This window comes from Procambarus clarkii, chromosome 37, assembly GCF_040958095.1.
Source record: "Procambarus clarkii isolate CNS0578487 chromosome 37, FALCON_Pclarkii_2.0, whole genome shotgun sequence".
In the NCBI taxonomy this organism is placed as follows: domain Eukaryota; kingdom Metazoa; phylum Arthropoda; class Malacostraca; order Decapoda; family Cambaridae; genus Procambarus; species Procambarus clarkii.
In genome coordinates this window covers 13,079,009-13,100,815 of record NC_091186.1, presented here as the reverse complement: position 1 = coordinate 13,100,815, position 21,807 = coordinate 13,079,009, and the positions used below count along the sequence as shown (strand labels likewise).

At 45.1% G+C, this 21,807-nt stretch overlaps 1 protein-coding gene across 2 annotated transcripts in view; it reads left to right on the top strand.

Moving 5' to 3' along the window:
- Positions 1-476: 476 nt before the first annotated feature.
- LOC138372041 (alpha-(1,3)-fucosyltransferase C-like) overlaps positions 477-21,807 on the top strand; it is a 42,566-nt gene continuing 21,235 nt past the window's right edge. The window contains exons 1-2 of one of the 2 annotated variants that reach the window (XM_069337150.1): positions 477-532; positions 13,526-13,565. In XM_069337150.1, coding sequence (XP_069193251.1) covers positions 13,546-13,565 — 20 coding nt within the window. In that variant the 5' untranslated portion in view covers positions 477-532; positions 13,526-13,545. Of the gene's footprint in view, positions 533-575; positions 685-13,525; positions 13,566-21,807 lie in introns of those variants that run through there. The other variant, XM_069337151.1, reaches the window with a different exon arrangement.

Genomic DNA, 21,807 nt, shown 5'->3' with positions numbered 1-21,807 from the left:
TTATACGAGCTGTGACAACGTCTGTTAGTCTACTGACTTTGTTACTTGCCCCATACACTTGTTTTACTTCACACATTTCATTGTGATAAACAATGGACCTGCTAGTTCCAGTTTGCACTGTTCTACTTTCTTCAAATTCATCCAGGAGTTCTCGTCTAATGACACTTTTAAGGGAACTATTTGATAACTCAAGATTCCGTTCAATACTGTCTTTATTTACTGCAGCCTTAGCAAGGGCGTCAACTTTATCATGTTCCTGCAGACCAATATGACAAGGAATCCACAACATTTTTATATTTACTCTCTTGCTAAGTATTCTTATATATCTATGTCTAGCTTCCAAGACAAGCATATTATTACTCGATTGGAAACTGTTTATTGCTCGTAGTGAGGAAAGAGAGTCGGAAATAATTAAACTGTCTACTTCAGTGTTGTCAATAATTTTGAGTGCTACCAGTATTGCTACCAACTCAGCTAGCATGAGTTGCTCCTGAGCTGCCGTGCAGTGAGGACGTGTCGCCTGATCGCTCCGGTAGTTTGGGGTGGTTGCCGTTTTTGCCGGCAGGGGGTGTGGGTGTCTCTACCCTCCCTGCTGTTCCTGGTGGTGTGGACGTGGCGCTTTTGCGATGGGCGGCCGTCTTCCCCCTGTCGTGAGGGTAAACTCCATAGGTTTCTCCTCCATAGGTAATTTTCCAAGAGTACAATTTCCACAGTCAAGAATGTAGCACTCGGCGTATGCAGTTCTAATCAACCCCAAGACGCTACAGCTTCGACACTGAGCCGACAGCAGACTTGGACCGCATCGAGCTACAACGCTCTCGTTTCCCCATCAAGTTTAGACACTTACAATTCCCCATCGAGCCGGCACGCTCTCCCACATAGAGCTCCGCGACTCCGGCCTCACTCAGCTCTCTGCTCTGCTCCAAGCTCCGTCTGAACGTCCACGACACTGCTATATCCAAGACTACTAAATATATATGAAAACCCACTACACACTGTGTATCTAATCTACTCAACAACGTAACATAAACGTGCGTTACAAGCTAAATCAGTGAAGTCCACAGCACTCAACTAGCTCCACTGGCTAGCACCTTCCAAGAGTGAAGTTCACAACGCTCAACTAGCCCCACTGGCTAGCACCTTCCAAGAGTGAAGTACACAACGCTCAACTAGCCCCACTGGCTAGCACCTTCCAAGAGTGAAGTCCACAACGCTCAACTAGCCCCACTGGCTAGCACCTTCCAAGAGTGAAGTCCACAACGCTCAACTAGCCCCACTGGCTAGCACCTTCCAAGAGTGAAGTCCACAACGCTCAACTAGCCCCACTGACTAGCACCTCAAGGTCGACGAATGTACTCTTTCACTCTCCCTGCTTCACTGATGTCATTTAGTGTGTCAGTGTTCTTGGTGATCACGTCACAAGTTATGGGTGGGACATAAACCAGGTTAAGAAATGGTTCTCCTGCTTGTGTTGTTAGATTCACCCATTAATAGTTTATCTTCAAAATATCTCCGTTTTTTGTTGTAAGTATATGGATAAATTGTAAAATTTAAATCAAGTTTTGGCGTATTTTTTATGGTTTATAGTAAATAGTTTACCATGAGACCTGCCATAAGTATATTGTTAGTGTTGTGGGTGAGTTTGGAGGTGGTGTGTGTGGTGCTGCGTCAGGCGGAAGAGCGCCTGGCGCACACTTGGGCCAACGCCTTTTGGAACCTGCTGGGGTACCAGAGTCTCTGCCACGTCAGGTCCCTCTGGACCTGGATACCCCTCGCCGGTACTCTCCCCCACCTGTACGACCTCTCGCGCTCCGCCTGGCTCCTCTCCACCGGCGCCCCGCATCAGACGGCCGGGACCTCCTGGAGTAACATCATAAAGGCCGCATTGGTGGTCTTTGCCTGCCTTCTACTCTCTCAGGCCCTGGAGGACGAGGACATAGTGGACCTGGAGAGTCCGGTGGTGTCGTCGACGAGTGGGAGCTCGGCCCCCCGGCAGGTGAAGGATGGCTCGAGGCCCGTCGCTCAGGGACAACAGCATTACTCGCTGCTTCAGCACCGGTGGTGCAAGGGAGCCCCTCCGCCGCCGCCGGACACCTCCACCCACAGTGTCCCAGTTACCCCCCAAATGGAGGACTTTAAGGAGAGAGATGAGCAGCTGAAGAAGGAGATTGACAAGTACCAGGAGGAGATTGACAAGGCGCGGAAGGAGATTTATAAGGCGCGGAAGGATAGAGAAAAACAGCTGAAGAAGCAGATTGAAAAGGAGCAGAAGGAGATTGACAAGGCGCGGAAGGAGAGAGAAAAGCGGATGAAGAAGTTGAAGAAAGAGAAGAAACAAGAGAAAAAGAGAATGCAGAAGGAGATAAATATCAAGTTGAAAGAAAAGGAGGCAAAGCGCAAAGCGCAGCAGGACAGACGACGCCAGCTGGTGAACAGAGCGGGATATTTCTTGCTGGGCATCGCACTGGTCATACTTATCCTGTGGTGCGCCGCCATCTTGGTGGTCATGTGTCCGCTGCTGATGGTAGCCTGTGTCATGCTCTACTGACCATGTGTCCCGCTGTTGATGGTAGCCTGTGTCATGCTCTACTGACCATGTGTCCCGCTGCTGATGGTAGCCTGTGTCATGCTCTACTGACCATGTGTCCCGCTGCTGGTGGTAGCCTGTGTCATGCTCTACTGACCATGTGTCCCGCTGCTGGTGGCAGCCTGTGTCATGCTCTACTGACCATGTGTCCCGCTGCTGATGGCAGCCTGTGTCATGCTCTACTGACCAGGGAGCATCAGGTAAAGAAGGAAAACCTGCCCAACCGCCTCTGTCGTGCCCGGGGATTGTACCCGGAACCCTTGGGTTGTGAGTTGACGACGTAGACTACAGTGCTACAGGCTTCCTATATACCGCCAATAGCAGAGGTCCAGCACGGGATCGCCATAGCCCCGAGTACCTAAAGCTAAAACATCAACAACAACAGAGGTACTCAAGGCCAGGCTTCACCAAGCACTTAAGATTGTTTACATTTTGGCTATTTTGTTTACATTTAGCAAAGGCAAACGAATCCACCATGATTATTGGAAGATGCACGGGTTCCGTAAGTGGTTGAGAAAATCTGTTTACCAAAAAAAAAAAGAATGTCATTGTTTCTTTGTGTGGTTAGAGGCCATCAGACGGCTCGAGCCTCACTTAGGTTACTCACTCAGGTTATTCACTCAGGTCACTCACTCAGGTCGCTCACTCTGGTTATTCACTCAGACGGTGTCACTAAACTTTGAGTGACTGGTGGTTCTCCGGGAATGGTCGTGGACGGGTCGTGGCGGGCCGTGGGCGGGCCGTGGGCGGGCCGGGGTCGTCACAATACCTCCCACTCTTTGCATGATATTGTAAATGTTATCAATTCCCAATCTTGCTCAATACCAGATTCCATCCTCATAATGGTTTATCTACCGTATTATTTGTAGTTTAAAGACAGTTACAGTAATAAAGGGTAAGGAAGGTGGTGAAGGGTAAGGAAGGTGGTGAAGGGTAGGGAAAGTGAAGGGTAGGGAAAGTGAAGGGTAGGGAAGGGAACTATCATGAGAAAGCGCCAAGCCATTACGACTATATAGCACTGGGAAGGGGGTCAGGATAAGGATTTGGGATGGGACAGAGGGAAAGGAATGATGCCCAACCACTTGGACGGTCGGGGATTGAATGCCGACCTTGCAAGAAGCGAGACCGTCGCTCTACCGTCCAGCCCAAGTGGTTGGGGGAAGGTGGTGAAGGGTAGAGTAGGTGGTGAAGGGTAGAGTAGGTGGTGAAGGGTAGAGTAGGTGGTGAAGGGTAGAGTAGGTGGTGAAGGGTAGAGTAGGTGGTGAAGGGTAGAGTAGGAGGTGAAGGGCAGAGTAGGTGGTGAAGGGCAGAGTAGGAGGTGAAGGGCAGAGTAGGTGGTGAAGGGTAGAGTAGGTGGTGAAGGGTAGAGTAGGTGGTGAAGGGTAGAGTAGGTGGTGAAGGGTAGAGTAGGTGGTGAAGGGTAGAGTAGGTGGTGAAGGGTAGAGTAGGTGGTGAAGGGTAGAGTAGGTGGTGAAGGGTAGAGTAGGTGGGAGAGGTAATCTCTCCCACCTACTTACCGTTAATTTACGGTAATTACCGTTTGTTACGGTAATCTCCTGCTTAAGCAGTAGGTCCTGCCCTGTTCCCTTTACCGTCTATATACCAACGTGTATTCCTGGCATGGGGAAAGGTTTCTCCCAGTCCGTCCTGGACTATTCTCAAGTCGATTGTGATGAGAATGACAATCAAGTAAATTGATGATGATCAAGTCGATCATCATCAATTTACCGCAAGTTGAACAACAGGTGGGAGAGGCAGTAAAAATAGTCTACCAAACATATAAATAGTCAAGCGAAGCTTTGACTGTAAAAAAAGCGATAACATTACCAATAAAAATGACGGAGAGATCATTGGCTTATACACTGATAAGAAACTAAAGTTCAGCTCCCACACACACACGGCACATAGCCAAAAAAGTATTAAACAAAACTGTTGGTATACTTTCTAAAATCAGGAATTATGTTCCTAATTCTGCTCTCCTCTCATTATACTACGCGCCCATCTACCCCCCCCATCTTACATATGCTATCTGTGCATGGGGTTCAACCACTGCAAATTACCTCAAGCCCATCATCACCCAGCAAAAATCCGTTGTCAGAACAATAACAAACTCTGTCTTCAGACAACACTCAGCCCCACTGTTTAAGTCCCTTAACTCGCTAAACATACACTCACTCTACACATTCTCATGCGCTATCTACACTGTACAAAACTTTGTTCCTCGGTTCTAGTCCCAAGCTAGTGTCACGAGTTCTATCACATCCTTCATAGGTGTTATAGAACCCATGAGCACCACACCAGAAACAAAAACACTCTTTGATATCCCCAGAGTCAGACTAAATCTGGGCAAACACTCCATGCACATAAAAGGACCCATGAGTCTATGCAACTCCCTCCCTGATGAATTAAAAAATTGTCCAACCTATACCTTTCTCAAAAGTCAAATAAAAAAGAATCTAATTTCATCCTAATAGCTCCCTATCATGTGGGAACTATGAGGATGAACCTCACACTCACACTCACACTCACCCTCACACTCACACTCACATTGTATGTTGCATATGTGTGTGTTTGGTTCCGCCTCTCAACTGTCAATCAACTGTGTGTTGTTGCACGTGTGCTACCTCTATGAGGTGGCCTCGTGTGCGTTTAGGGGGGTTAGTGTATTGGGGAAGGGGTGAGGTAACACACATGTGTGTTGAAGGTGTGGGGGGGATACAGGTGTGGCATAATAAAAAAGTACTGTAGTTATGGCAGGTGTTAGGTGTCAGGCGACTGATGAGAGCAGAGATAGTCCAGTTAGCATGCAGGCAAGACCTCCACGTAGCTACCCTTCCCACCCTTCCCAGTGATCCTTCACACCCTTCCCAGTGATCCTTCACACCCTTCCCAGTGATCCTTCACACCCTTCCCAGTGATCCTTCCCACCCTTCCCAGTGATCCTTCACACCCTTCCCAGTGATCCTTCCCACCCTTCCCAGTGATCCTTCACACCCTTCCCAGTGATCCTTCCCAGTGATCCTTCACACCCTTCCCAGTGATCCTTCCCACCCTTCCCAGTGATCCTTCACACCCTTCCCAGTGATCCTTCCCACCCTTCCCAGTGATCCTTCCCACCCTTCCTAGTGATCCTTCTCACCCATCCCAGTGATCCTTCACACCCTTCCCAGTGATCCTTCACACCCTTCCCAGTGATCCTTCACACCCTTCCCAGTGATCCTTCCCACCCTTCCCAGTGATCCTTCCCAGTGATCCTTCCCACCCTTCCCAGTGATCCTTCTCACCCTTCCCAGTGATCCTTCCCAGTGATCCTTCACACCCTTCCCAGTGATCCTTCACACCCTTCCCAGTGATCCTTCACACCCTTCCCAGTGATCCTTCACACCCTTCCCAGTGATCCTTCCCACCCTTCCCAGTGATCCTTCTCACCCTTCCCAGTGATCCTTCCCACCCTTCCCAGTGATCCTTCACACCCTTCCCAGTGATCCTTCCCACCCTTCCCAGTGATCCTTCCCACCCTTCCCAGTGATCCTTCTCACCCTTCCCAGTGATCCTTCCCACCCTTCCCAGTGATCCTTCCTACCCTTCCCAGTGATCCTTCTCACCCTTCCCAGTGATCCTTCCCAGTGATCCTTCACACCCTTCCCAGTGATCCTTCTCACCCTTCCCAGTGATCCTTCCCAGTGATCCTTCACACCCTTCCCAGTGATCCTTCTCACCCTTCCCACCCTTCCCAGTGATCCTTCACACCCTTCCCAGTGATCCTTCACACCCTTCCCAGTGATCCTTCCCACCCTTCCCAGTGATCCTTCCCAGTGATCCTTCCCACCCTTCCCAGTGATCCTTCTCACTCTTCCCAGTGATCCTTCCCAGTGATCCTTCCCACCCTTCCCAGTGATCCTTCTCACCCTTCCCACCCTTCCCAGTGATCCTTCACACCCTTCCCACCCTTCCCAGTGATCCTTCACACCCTTCCAAGTGATCCTTCTCACCCTTCCCACCCTTCCCAGTGATCCTTCCCACCCTTCCCAGTGATCCTTCTCACCCTTCCCACCCTTCCCAGTAATCCTTCACACCCTTCCCAGTGATCCTTCTCACCCTTCCCAGTGATCCTTCTCACCCTTCCCAGTGATCCTTCACACCCTTCCCAGTGATCCTTCACACCCTTCCCAGTGATCCTTCTCACCCATCCCAGTGATCCTTCACACCCTTCCCAGTGATCCTTCACACCCTTCCCAGTGATCCTTCACACCCTTCCCAGTGATCCTTCACACCCTTCCCAGTGATCCTTCCCACCCTTCCCAGTGATCCTTCTCACCCATCCCAGTGATCCTTCACACCCTTCCCAGTGATCCTTCACACCCTTCCCAGTGATCCTTCCCACCCTTCCCAGTGATCCTTCTCACCCTTCCCAGTGATCCTTCCCACCGCTTCCCAGTGATCCTTCTCACCCTTCCCACCCTTCCCAGTGATCCTTCACACCCTTCCCAGTGATCCTTCACACCCTTCCCAGTGATCCTTCTCACCCATCCCAGTGATCCTTCACACCCTTCCCAGTGATCCTTCACACCCTTCCCAGTGATCCTTCCCACCCTTCCCAGTGATCCTTCCCACCCTTCCCAGTGATCCTTCTCACCCATCCCAGTGATCCTTCACACCCTTCCCAGTGATCCTTCACACCCTTCCCAGTGATCCTTCCCACCCTTCCCAGTGATCCTTCCCACCCTTCCCAGTGATCCTTCTCACCCTTCCCAGTGATCCTTCCCACCCTTCCCAGTGATCCTTCTCACCCTTCCCACCCTTCCCAGTGATCCTTCCCACCCTTCCCAGTGATCCTTCACACCCTTCCCAGTGATCCTTCTCACCCATCCCAGTGATCCTTCACACCCTTCCCAGTGATCCTTCACACCCTTCCCAGTGATCCTTCACACCCTTCCCAGTGATCCTTCCCACCCTTCCCAGTGATCCTTCTCACCCTTCCCACCCTTCCCAGTGATCCTTCACACCCTTCCCAGTGATCCTTCACACCCTTCCCAGTGATCCTTCTCACCCATCCCAGTGATCCTTCACACCCTTCCCAGTGATCCTTCACACCCTTCCCAGTGATCCTTCACACCCTTCCCAGTGATCCTTCCCACCCTTCCCAGTGATCCTTCTCACCCATCCCAGTGATCCTTCACACCCTTCCCAGTGATCCTTCACACCCTTCCCAGTGATCCTTCCCACCCTTCCCAGTGATCCTTCTCACCCTTCCCAGTGATCCTTCCCACCCTTCCCAGTGATCCTTCTCACCCTTCCCAGTGATCCTTCCCACCCTTCCCAGTGATCCTTCACACCCTTCCCAGTGATCCTTCCCACCCTTCCCAGTGATCCTTCACACCCTTCCCAGTGATCCTTCACACCCTTCCCAGTGATCCTTCACACCCTTCCCAGTGATCCTTCTCACCCTTCCCAGTGATCCTTCCCATCCTTCCCAGTGATCCTTCACACCCTTCCCAGTGATCCTTCCCACCCTTCCCAGTGATCCTTCACACCCTTCCCAGTGATCCTTCACACCCTTCCCAGTGATCCTTCACACCCTTCCCAGTGATCCTTCTCACCCTTCCCAGTGATCCTTCACACCCTTCCCAGTGATCCTTCCCAGTGATCCTTCCCACCCTTCCCAGTGATCCTTCTCACCCTTCCCAGTGATCCTTCTCACCCTTCCCAGTGATCCTTCTCACCCTTCCCAGTGATCCTTCTCACCCTTCCCAGTGATCCTTCTCACCCTTCCCAGTGCTCCTTCTCACCCTTCCCAGTGATCCTTCACACCCTTCCCAGTGATCCTTCACACCCTTCCCAGTGATCCTTCCCACCCTTCCCAGTGATCCTTCTCACCCTTCCCAGTGATCCTTCTCACCCTTCCCAGTGATCCTTCTCACCCTTCCCAGTGATCCTTCTCACCCTTCCCAGTGATCCTTCACACCCTTCCCAGTGATCCTTCACACCCTTCCCAGTGACCCTTCCCACCCTTCCCAGTGACCCTTCCCACCCTTCCTAGTGACCCTTCCCACCCTTCCCAGTGACCCTTCCCACCCTTCCCAGTGACCCTTCACATCCTTCCCAGTGACCCTTCCCACCCTTCCCAGTGACCCTTCCCACCCTTCCCAGTGACCCTTCCCACCCTTCCCAGTGACCCTTCCCACCCTTCCCAGTGACCCTTCACACCCTTCCCAGTGACCCTTCCCAGTGGTGTGAAGCTGGATATTAAGAAACAGCACTACGCAATACTGCTTATTGCTGTTTCTTAATTAACTCTACGCTGCGTATTCAAGCCTTCACCTGTTTTTTATTTTTGTTTTGCGCGTGTTATTCTATTTTGTGCTTCGTTCCGTATTTATTGTTCTTTAATCCTTACGCATTTCTGAGTGATCGCAATGTAAATTACAATGGCGTGATATATCAATGTAAATTACAATGGCGCGATATATCAATGTAAATTATAATGGCGCGATATATCAGTGTAAATCACAATGACGCGATATATCAGTGTAAATCACAATGACGCGATATATCAGTGTAAATCACAGTTCCGGTGATTTACACTTGTGGTGACTCTTAAAATCTTAAAAGTGTTGCTTGTGATATTTTCATCTGTCTCTCTCTCTCTACACTTACCATCGTTCCTTCAGTTATAACTTATTAATGCTACTTAGCCCCGTATTAATTGTTCCAGTTTCCCAATACTTGAGTTACTTCCAGATCTTTTCCCTTTTTTCCCGGAATACTGAGTTTTCCTTCTGTTTAATTCACCTGGGCTCGAAGAGACTCGAACAGGGGCCTGACCCCCCTCAGGCGTGTGTGAGGCCGAAGCGCCATCGACCGGGCTATTGAGTGGTCTTAATAGGGAAAGACTCCAGAAGCAATTACTGCTGCTGCCAAGCTGGAGTTTTCGACTTTTCCCTGACTTGCTCTCCTGAACCTCAGAGGAATTAGAGTGATCAACGCCCATATATAAATTGGAGGATAAATATATATTTAACTTTTTTGTGTGTAATGACATTTTCAAATAAAGTTAGATAAATATACACACATACCAAAAGAATAGGGGTGGTAGGAGAGGAAAATATCAAAGTGTTCAGTGAGGATCCACAAGGTCTTCTCTGAGTACTCTTTATTTTCTTCTCCGAGGCTATGGGTCCCTACACTTGCACCAGAGGCTATAAATTTATATATATATTGTCAACGAATGAAGGAAAGGAACTATCGGGGAAAAGCGTCAAGCCATTACGACTATTTATCACTTGGAAGGGATCAGGTTAAGGATTTGGGATGGGACGGGGGAAAGGAATGGTGCCCAACCGCTATGTACATTTCCACGGAAGTGTGGATGAAAATGTTTCCTTCTGTGTTGCTGCTTTTCCTTAATTCTCATTGTTTCTTGCTTTCGCTAACCAAAAAAAAAGAGGCATTTACTTGTTCCATCCAAACATATGTTACTTATTTGTTTTTGGCCCATTTTTACTTGCTGTTTCTGGTGTAGAATGTTATATTTGGAGGTGCCCAACCACTTGGGGTGGAGGATAGAGCGACGGTCTCGCTTCATGCAGGTCGGTGTTCAATCCCCGACCGTCCAAGTTTTATTTTTTTTTATTTTTATCTTTACATGTAACACATTCAATTTAAATACAATAAAAACAATAAAAGTACATTAGAAAACATAACAAAACAAAACAAAATAATAACCCAGCGGCCAGAAGGGCCGAACAGCACAGGACAACAAGGTACAAACACGAGACATGCAAGAGAATACATCAAAAGAGAAAACAATGCCAAAACAAGCAAGCACAGTAACATTATAAAACATAACAGTATACAACAAAACAAACATCAAGATGTATAACATGAAACATAACAAGAAAAGCACAATAAACAACAAACAAAACAAAAATAACAAACAAGCACAACATGTAATGCAATAATAAACCACCAGTGCAAGGTACATTCACAGAAACAAGACATAACTAAAAACACTCACACCAAACCAACGGCCTCGCAACAAACAAAGGGAGAGGCCAAAATATACAATAATAAGAAACAAACAATCCACGCAACAAGAAAACAAAACATAGGAACACACACAACAACAAACAAACCTGAAGGACCGAGAACAAACCTGAAGGCCTGAAGGACCGAGAACAAAACACATCATAAAGGACATCATGAAATAGAACAAGGAAATCGCACAACACAGTCTAGCAATGCATAAATAGAACACACATGGCAAAATAACAACACAAAAGCAAATACATGAATAAAAACGCCCTCACCAAAACACCGGCCTCGCAACAAAGAAAGGGAGAGGCACGTGCACAAAATACAATAGGGCAAACAAAAGGCCATAGGGGCACACAACACTACAGGAACATGAAATCAACTGACATATTTGCCCGGGAACAAGGCCCGAGGAAACCGCACATGGAACGCCTCCCAAAGCAGCCATCTCCCCCAAGAGTCTCGACCGTCCACCAGGGACGCCATGGTATCCGGAACCCCGGCAACAAACACCTGCAAACAGGGAACCCAGACGGTGTCACTCCGGAGGCGAGTTACCGCCACCCTACTCCATATACCGGGAACCCGCCCATCAAGAAAGCTCTCCGGCCTTTCAGACAGCAGGATCTCGGCAACCACGACCTCCAGAGCCTCAAGTCGCAACCCCACAGGAGAGAGCCGTTCAGAGGGCACCACCACAGGGGCACCAGCGGCCACGGGCACACCACCAGACGACTGCAGGGAACCAGGGCGGCGCGCATCCTTTCGTAAAGTCACTACCAGGCCGCGCCCAGCACCAGCATCCACACCATCCCTGGCAGCGGAAGCCACCACACCCGACTGCAGAGAGCTCCCTGGCGGGGAAGGAACAGAAGGCACACCCGAGACACGGGCATCAGCACCAGCAGGCACATGAACCTCCGCCACCACCACCCGCCGAGACAACGACGCATCCGGATCCACGCCGTCAACACCTGAAGACCCACAGTCACTGAAGTTCCCAACATCGGCCCAGGCAGTAGACGAACGCCTGGAACGCTTGGGCTCCGGCCGGATATCGTCAGAGCCGGAAGCGGACCCAAAAACACGGGCACCACTAGCCGGACGAACCGACGCCCGACGCAGAACGGCAGCAGCCTCTACCACAGGGGTAACCGGACCACACACAGCAGGAGGCACCCCAGCACCCAGCACAGTAGGGACCCAAGATGAGGCTGCAGGGCCAGGTCCAGCAGCCGAAGACAAGGAAGCAGACGACGACGTGCCACAGGGAGTACCAGGAAGGTCCACGGGAGCAGCAGGGCCAGAGACAGGAACAGGAGTAACATCCGACGGCACCGCAACACCCGGAGGAAGGTCAGCGACAACCGGGGAAACGTCGGGCGACGCCGGGGGAGCCTCATCAGCTAGCGGGACGTTCACCTCCTCACCCCCGGAGTCCTCCTCCAGAGGGAGCGGCGGGAAATCCTCTACTCAGAACAAGTTGATGGGAGCAACCGGAGCCGCAATGCACCCGGCAGCCTGATGCCCCATCAAGCCACACCTGAAACAGGTACGGGGTTGCCGGGCATAGTACACCCGAACATAGAACCCCATAAGCCGGACCGAAGATGGAATATCCGACCGCAGGCGCATCCCCAAGGTGCAAATATTCGTCCGCCTACCCGCATACCGCCCTGAGGAGAGCGTGTTCACCCGCACACTGACGACCGCCCCATACGAAAGTAACGTTGGAGGAGGTCCTCGGGAAACTCCAGGGGCGCCCCATACACACTTACATAAGTCAGTGCACCACTACGGTCCGAGATGGACACAGAGCCGGCACCACCCGGCAACGGCAACGAACGTCCCTCGGAACGACGGAGGAAGTCACGGTACTCCTCCAGCACAAACTTGATAACAACCCAGTGGGCAGTTACCAGCTCAACACCGTAGACGGCCATCACAGGAACACGGAGCATGTTGCACATAACCATTTCAATGTCCACATATCCAGCACGACCAATGAACTCCAATCCCACGGAGTTCACCCGGACAATAGGAGAAAGATGGCCTCCCATGGCAAGCTTGCCACGTCAACCACTTATTTGTTTTTGGCCCATTTTTACTTGCTGTTTCTGGTGTAGAATGTTATATTTTGAGGTGCCCAACCACTTGGGGGTGGAGGATAGAGCGACGGTCTCGCTTCATGCAGGTCGGTGTTCAATCCCCGACCGTCCAAGTGGTTGCTGGGCACCATTCCTTCCCTCTGTCCCATCCCAAATCCTGGGGGGTAGAAATAGCCTAAGCTACTCTATCCCTTTGAGATGTATTTTTTATTGTCTCAATAAACATACTTGATCTTGAACCTGAATCCCAAATCCTTATCCTGATCCCTTCCAAGTGCTATACAGTCGTAATGGCTTGGCGCTTTCCCCTGATAATCCCCTCCCCCCAATATACATCCGTCTTAATCCGAAGAGTTACTTGTTCCTCCTATGCCGAAGTGTTACTTGTGGTCGTTAACAGCCAGTGTTACTTTCACCGGTTAACGACAATTTCACTTGTGACGGCTAACCAGACCTTTGACTTCATGAAAAGAAAGTAGTGATTCAACTGTATAAGTCTCTGGTGCGGCCCCGCCTGGATCATTGTGTCCAGGCATGGAGACCACATCTTCAGATGTGGTCTTTTTCACCCACAGGGTTATAAACCCGTGGAACCGCCTACCCGCCGAAGCCTTAAATGCCAAAACAGTGCTGAATTTTAAAAATCCAGCTGCACCATCAGAACAAATGGATGGGGGGGGGGGGGGGGGGAATGGGACATTTGACAAGCCGCCGGCTGCCTGTCCTCGTCGAGGCCACTAGAGTGTTGGTGGCTCTCAGGTAAATTCACATAATGACAGTTTCCCACGTGTTGCAGGTTCCTCGTGAGACGAGAGGATGACCTTGACCTATAAACAGTAAGTGTGGAACAGGTCAGCTGTCTTGAGACTTGTCACCTTTAAGGGTTTGGAGTCATATGTGTCACGTTTGTCTCATGTGTGTGTACTCGCCTAGTTGTGCTTGCGGGGGGGTTGAGTTCTGGCTCATTAGTGCCGCCTCTCAACTGTCAATCAACAGGTGTACAGATTCCTGAGCCTACTGGGCTCTATCATATCTACATTTGAAACTGTGTATGGAGTCAGCCTCCACCACATCACTGCCTAATGTATTCCACCTGTTAACTACTCTGACACTGAAAAAGTTCTTTCTTACGTCCCTGTGGCTCATTTGGATACTCAGTCTCCATCTGTGTCCGCTTGTTCGCGTACCACCCGTGTTAAAAAGTTTATCCTTATCTACCCTGTGAATTCCTCTGAGAATTCTATAAGTAGTGATCATGTCTCCCCTTACTCTTCTGTCTTCCAGTGTCGTGAGGTGCATCTCACGCAGCCTTTCCTCGTAACTCATGCCTCTTAGTTCTGGGACTAGTCTAGTGGCATACCTTTGGACTTTTTCCAGCTTCGTCTTGTGCTTGACAAGGTACGGGCTCCTTGCTGGGGCCGCATACTCCAGGAATGGTCTTACATATGTGGTGTACAAGGTTCTGAATGATTCCTTACACAGGTTCCTAAAGACTGTTCTGATGTTAGCCAGCCTCGCGTTTGCTCGCATATGTGTGTGTGTGTGTGTGTGTGTGTGTGTGTGTGTGTGTGTGTGTGTGTGTGTGTGTGTGTGTGTGTGTGTGTGTGCGTGCGTGTCTCATGAGTGTATTGTATGTGACGTACGTGTATGTATTTTTGTGTGTTCTGTGTCTCGCATCATGTGTGTCACACGTATCTCATGTGTTTTGTTTTAATATTATTATTATTATTTTTTTTCTACCACAGACGTGGCCAGACATTTATAATGCTAACCAGCATATATACATTTTCTTCTGTCCTCCATGGACAGGGTGAGAGATCTGTTAAACATATAGTTCAGGTATTTATTGAACAATCAACCACAGAAGGTGATTGTAGTGCTTTTAAAATGCTAATCTAACCTACAGACATAAATACATGGATATACAGAGTTACGTCTGGCCTACATAGAGTGGTCGATGTGTTCTTTATATAGTGTCATTAATGTGCATTTACAAAGGTGAAATGAAATTCTGATCAGCTTTATCTGATCAGCCACATATACTTTTATACATATACATACACACACATATACATATTAGTATATTTTGGTAGCAGTCTTTCTTGTAAACATATAAACATATGTTGTTAAATATGACCGAAAAAGTAAGATTAATAATTCTAACACGAATTTTCTCAATATTTCTTATGTTTCTTTTTACTGTCGATGGTAATTGAAAAATCAATTCTCCAAAATTCATTTTTATTTCTAGTCTGACGTGACGCTTGAACGCGTTTCGTAATAACTTATTACATTTTCAAAGACTTTAGTTTACACACACACAACTGTAACCTGAAAACACTAAACAGAGTTATTCTTATACTAACAATAAACATCTAATCCGTCTTACTTATACTCGCATTTGGGTGATTTTTCAATTACCATCGACAGTAAAAAGAAACATAAGAAATATTGAGAAAATTCGTGTTAGAATTATTAATCTTATTTTTCGGTCATATTTAAGAACATATATACTTATATACATACATACCCATATATACACACACATGCGTACACATGACACAGGTGGAAACGTAGTACCCACATGAGCCACAGGGACGCTAGAAAGAACTTTTTCAGTGTCAGAGTAGTTAACACATGGAATGCATTAGGCAGTGATGTGGTGGAGGCTGACTCCACACACAGTTTCAAATGTACATATGATAGAGCCCAGTAGGCTCAGGAACCTATACACCAGTTGATTGACGGTTGAGAGGCGGGACCAAAGAACCAAAGCTCAACCCCCCGCAAGCACAACTAGGTGAGTACATACATTTATGGCTCTCCTACTCTGAGAGGATAAGATAGCTGATAAACTAGTGAGTTATTAAGCACATGTGTGTTATGTTATTAAACACATGTTATTAAGCACAGTATCTCATGTGTGTGTAGGATCTCTGTCTCACATGTGTCTCATCTGTGTCACATGTGTCTCACGTGTTTCATTTTTATATCGTGTCGCATGTGTGTTTCTTGTCACAATTGTGTTGCACATGTGTTATGTATTTCATGCATGTATAATGTGTCTCATGTGTATCAAGAGTGTCTCTCATATGTCTTAAATGTCTCAGGTGTTGTCGGAAAAACCGACACAATTTACTAACGTTTAATACAATAGGCAGATAATATTGCTGCTGTTTTGAACATACAAATAAATTCATACAAAATAAAGCTGCAGTGGAAATTTGCTCGGAAGAAAACGGGGACATTATTGCCACATATATGTCACCATTAAATTTACCAGCTATAATATAGGCAATTCCTCTTAAAAAACGCCGTCTCTGGCCTGTAAACATCATAAAAACATTTCCCTTGAATGCACTTAATTATCTACCTAAGTAATATCAGGTAGATTAAGGTATATATACTGGTATACACCAGTAGATTAGAAATTAAATCTTATCTAACAAATTAAAATAGTTTCCCCCTGATATAGCTGTTAATTATATATAGGTTACGATTATTATTGTGTTTGCCTCTTGACAGGTGAAATTGAAGGGGAAGAAGAATTAATATCAACTACCTGGTACAACAGTTAACACGAGATGATACCAGCATCACCTCCAAGGAGCATTTGTCTGTGGTCATTCGTGTTCATATCTGGTTGACAAGGCCACATCAATTATTTAAGGCTCCCCCATATATTAACTAATCTTTTGTAGTCTTAACACCTAGTAATATTGTCGTGAAAGTCTACCAATCAATAATTTCGATTGATAGACTAATATATATATATATATATATATATATATATATATATATATATATATATATATATATATATATATATATATATATATATATATATATATATATATAATATATATATATATGTCGTACCTAGTAGCCAGAACGCACTTCTCAGCCTACTATGCAAGGCCCGATTTGCATAATAAGCCAAGTTTTCATGAATTAATGTTTTTTCGACTACCTAACCTAACCTAACTTTTTTGGCTACCTAACCTATAAAGATAGGTTAGGTTAGGTTAGGTTAGGTAGGGTTGGTTAGGTTCGGTCATATATCTACGTTAATTTTAACTCCAATAAAAAAAAATTGACCTCATACATAATGAAATGGGTAGCTTTATCATTTCATAAGAAAAAAATTAGAGAAAATATATTAATTCAGGAAAACTTGGCTTATTAGGCAAATCGGGCCTTGCATAGTAGGCTGAGAAGTGCGTTCTGGCAACTAAGTATGACATATATATATATATATATATATATATATATATATATATATATATATATATATATATATAAATTATAACCCCCTTCCCCCACCCCGCCAGAATGTGGCCCGAATTGCTATGCGTATTAGTTTAGGTATTGTATATACTATCTTGAGGTTATCTTGAGATGATTTCGGGGCTTTAGTGTCCCTGTTGGAAATTTCCAACGCTAATAAACTACTATTGTATTATAATAAATCATTATCATTATATACTAACTACAGTAGTTACTAATTTCACTAACGGTAGTGTCAACATAAATTAACCATTGCATCTGCGTATTAATGCTAGAATTCTCATGAAATCGAGTAGCAACATTGCGTCAGATAATGTCCAGTTAGACACATTTATTACCAATGGGTTAGAGAATTGAATGTGGTTCTCTAAAATGATCAGTATTCCATGTAATAATTACTTACGGATAATATAACTCCCAATAATCTGAAACCGAGAGTTATTAACTAAAATTGTTATGTAGTAGCAGTCCTTTCTGTTATGTACGAATGTCATGGAGAAAATAAAATCTTCTCCATTTCTCGTTTGACACCATAAAACGAGAATGATAATATTTAAATCCCTATAATTGCAACCCTGTTCTCATTAACGTATTACATCCATAATTGCGAGGAAAAGAATTATTCGTGATTAATAATTTCTGTGGTGAATGCGAGAGACGGGTTGAGGGAGGCGGCGACGCCATTGTGCGAGAGAAGGCATCCCTGGCGTGAAGAGTGGCGAGACACGTGGTAGTGACTGGGGAATTTATCGGCAAGAATTACGCTGATACTCGGTCAACAGTTAATAATTACTTATCCACGTGTTCTATAGTGCCCAGCCAGTTAATAACGCGTCAACAATTGAAGCCAAGACCCGTAATAACACATACACAGCAGTGGACGTCAGGGACTGGCTGATGCGGTTTCGGCAGACCTCAGTATTTAATACACTCATGTTAAGTATATGTTTCTCGTTTGATGCATCATCCTAGATTGTATATTTGTGAGTAGTCTGTCGTCATATAGCGAGGATACCCAATATACAACGTTAGTAAAATTTCGACAATTTCCTCCGTTTTCATGAATATTGAAAATAAAACGTAGCCTATTCAAATGCTACTTAAATTTCTCTGATTTCAGCGTGTATACGAGGAGTCATCAAGTTGTTTCTCATCATTCGTGATATTCACCTCGAGTCCTTTCTTTGTGGAGATCCTGTGACCACGAGGACGAATGACGAAATGATGTTACAGAAATCGTCTTAAACTAAGACATTTTTTCGTACAAATTTATTTAATATGATTATTGATTCTTATATAATTCCTGTAGAATCTTTGCACTGAATAGATTGTTACCAGAAATGATGATTGGTAATTAATGTGTTTTGCTCTGACTGTTGCTCAGTAATTCATGATCTTTAATATTCACAATTTGAGTTCTCATATTTTGAATCTATAGTAGTTTAGATTTGTTATATCATTTCTCAACAATGAACTGGTGGCGAACCACACTGGTTCCTGGATATATATGAATTTCTAGAAATACCCCCCCCCAATGTAGGTCTTTGAGGCTCTGACTTTAATTAATTAATAATACAGTCCATTCATTATTTCAAGTGATTATTCTTTTAATGATTATCTATAGACACTGGTTCTCTAGTGTTATTCTAATGATCACTTCTATTAGTTTTCCCTCTTTTCTCAAAAGTGGGTGGTCCTTCGATTTATTAAATCCAATAAGTAAATAATTGAATATATGAGTCAAGCCCCAGATATCCCACATTATGGTCCTTATCGAACCGGATGTATACTAATTGGTAATAACTAATCACCGTGTGAAGTAGGTTAAACTAACCACATTTATTAATTGTGACTACTGGCAGTGTACCACATAGGTTAGCCTAATTCACACCAATTTATTTGCTGTTTATACCTCATGTATAAAGTAGCACTCGTGGGACACAGTCAATTGCCCACAACACTCAGACCTATACCTCACACTGAGGTAAGAATCTCCAGGTCACCAGGAGCAACAGCTCATAACTTCTATACTAATTCCACACTAACACCTGCGTTAGAGTGGCCTCACCATCTAACTATTATTTATTTAGGTGGTAATGACATCCATCCTACTCGACACCCAGCTGAGGTAATTAATCACCTTAAAACAATAATTTCCTCATTTAAACTCATTAGTAGTTCAGTAGTGTTCACATTGGTGGAACCTCGCCAACTGAGCAATAATAATCGTTGGGGAGTGAATCCAGAATATTACCAAAGAGCTGCCAAATATATAAACTTTAGGCTGAGGAAGAGAGTAGTACGATTGGATGCCACTTACATTCAATTTACAGCCAGACCATACAGACAAAACCTGGCAAGAGATGGTGTACACCTGTCAGATGAGTCTAGGTCACATGTAGTTGACAAATTGATCAACACAATCAATCACCATAAAAGGTTGTGGCTGGCAAGCCAAATTAATTGTACATAATTGTAGTTTCACCTGTGTGTGCAAGTGCACACTTATATAAACTATAAAATCTAAAAAACCCAAAAATACAGCACAACTATATATTCACATCACTGCACCAAAAATTAATCTATGCCAACCTTTATTAGGTAGGAATTTAGGCTGTGATTGTGCTGAATTTGGCACAAATGCAGACTAAACAAATTTGTAGTTTCTTAGGTAGAAATTCTTACAACTAGGCTTGAGCTAGTTAGTAGTACATACATTATTCATTCTTGTGCTGACCCTATCAAGGGTGGGATTTAACCTTATGAAGGGGTGATAATGAAGGGGTGCTGCCACCCCTTCATTATCAGGATGGGCATCACTAGTTGCCCCACCCCCACCCGAAGGGTCTTCAAAATTCCCTGTGAACCTTGGCATGAGCTGATCTGCATGCCTTTTCCAATTAATGTTCCCAAAACTCTGCACTTGTACATTGAAGTTCCTCGGCCCAGGACTTCCCAAATTTTTCCTTCCACCCAGGGCTTTCCACTTCCAAAATTCCTTGCATATACTGCATCCCCCTCATTAAACAACAATTCCTTTCCCTGAGCCAACTGACTGGCCAAGCTAGTTACCGATTTCTCTTTATTGGGATCTGTCTTTACTGCTTCCATGTGCACTTTAAAGTGCCTATTAAACAGTAATTCAGAAGGAGATTTACCAGTAGTAGAATGAACAGTTTTCCTTTGATTATATAAAAATCTACAAAGCCTTGTATTAATAGTACCTTCCGTAAACCGCTTTAACCCTTCTTTCAAGGATCTCACTGCTCTCTCTGCTAGACCATTTGAAGAAGGATTATAGGGGGCAGGTGTTACATGTTTAATACCATTTTTCCGAAAAAAAATCCTCCATTTCCACAAACAAAATAAGGAGCATTGTCTGAGACAATTATGTCTGGCAATCCAAAATTACAAAATGTTTTCCTTAGTAATTCACAAGTTACAGATGATGTGGTGGAATTACACACATGCACATCCAGAAATTTTGTGTATGAATCCACCACCACTAGGTAATATTTGTTATCCATAGGTCCCGCATAATCTACATGAAGTCTAGACCAGGGTTTTCCAGTACATGGCCAAGAAAGTACTGGGGCCTGTGGTTTCTGATAATTCTTAAAGCAAATATGACAATTTTTTGTTACCTCAGCAATATCCTGGTCTATTTTTGGCCACCAAACCCAACTTCTAGCTTCTGCTTTCATAGCATTTATGCCATTATGGCCTACATGCAGCTGTTCCAAAATCTTACATCTCAGTTCCCCAGGCACCACCACTCTATTCCTATACAAGAGTACATCCTGGTGAATACCAAGGTCAGCCTTAACTGCAGCATACTCTGACAATAATTAATTATCATTCCAACCATATTTGACATATTTCATCAACAGACTTAATTTGGGATCTCTACCAGTAACCTTCCTAATAGTCTGGAATGAAATATCCTCAAAAGACATAGATTCCACCAGGTTAACATTCTCCACTGGAATACTGGAATTTAATTCTTCTGTCACAGGCAATCTACTTAATGCATCAGCTACTACATTATCCTTGCCTGGCTTAAACTCTAAATCATACTCAAACTGAGAGAGTAGTAATGCCCATCTTTGAATTCTAACATTGGCATTAACTGGAATCTGCTTACCTCTGCCAAACAATCCTAGCAGGGGTTTATGGTCTGTTCTAACAATTATCAGGTACATGAAATATTATTAACAAGATCATAAACAAAAAAGCATTTGCTCCAAACATGCTACCTCCAACATCTCTAGAACTCAATCCCAACACTAGCTCTATCTATAAATCCAACATTATGTTTGTAACTCATCATATATGTGTGTACTTTTACCCGAATAAAAAAAATTGAATTTGAAAATTTGAATTTGAATTTGAATTTGGATGTGTAGGAAACGACTTGTGGAGATAAAAAGCATACAGTTCACTTTAAACATCATACAGTCTGCTATCGAAATAAATAAATTAACGTATGAAATAAAGTACTATATACATTAATATAAATTGCTTAATGACTAAATCCCACGAATCAGTTTTCCTCTACATGTGTGTCATGTGTGCTCCATGTGTCTTACTTGCCTCGCTTTCCTCATGTATCACGTGTCTTGCATATACCCAAATGTTTCTCATGAATATTACGAATTTATAAATTCCTGGCCGAGTTGACAGTCTTAATATATTAATAAATTCTTGGCAGAGTTTACAGTCTTAATATATTAATAAATTCCTGGTAGTTTAGTCTTAGTATATTAATAAATTCCTGGCCGAGTTGACAGT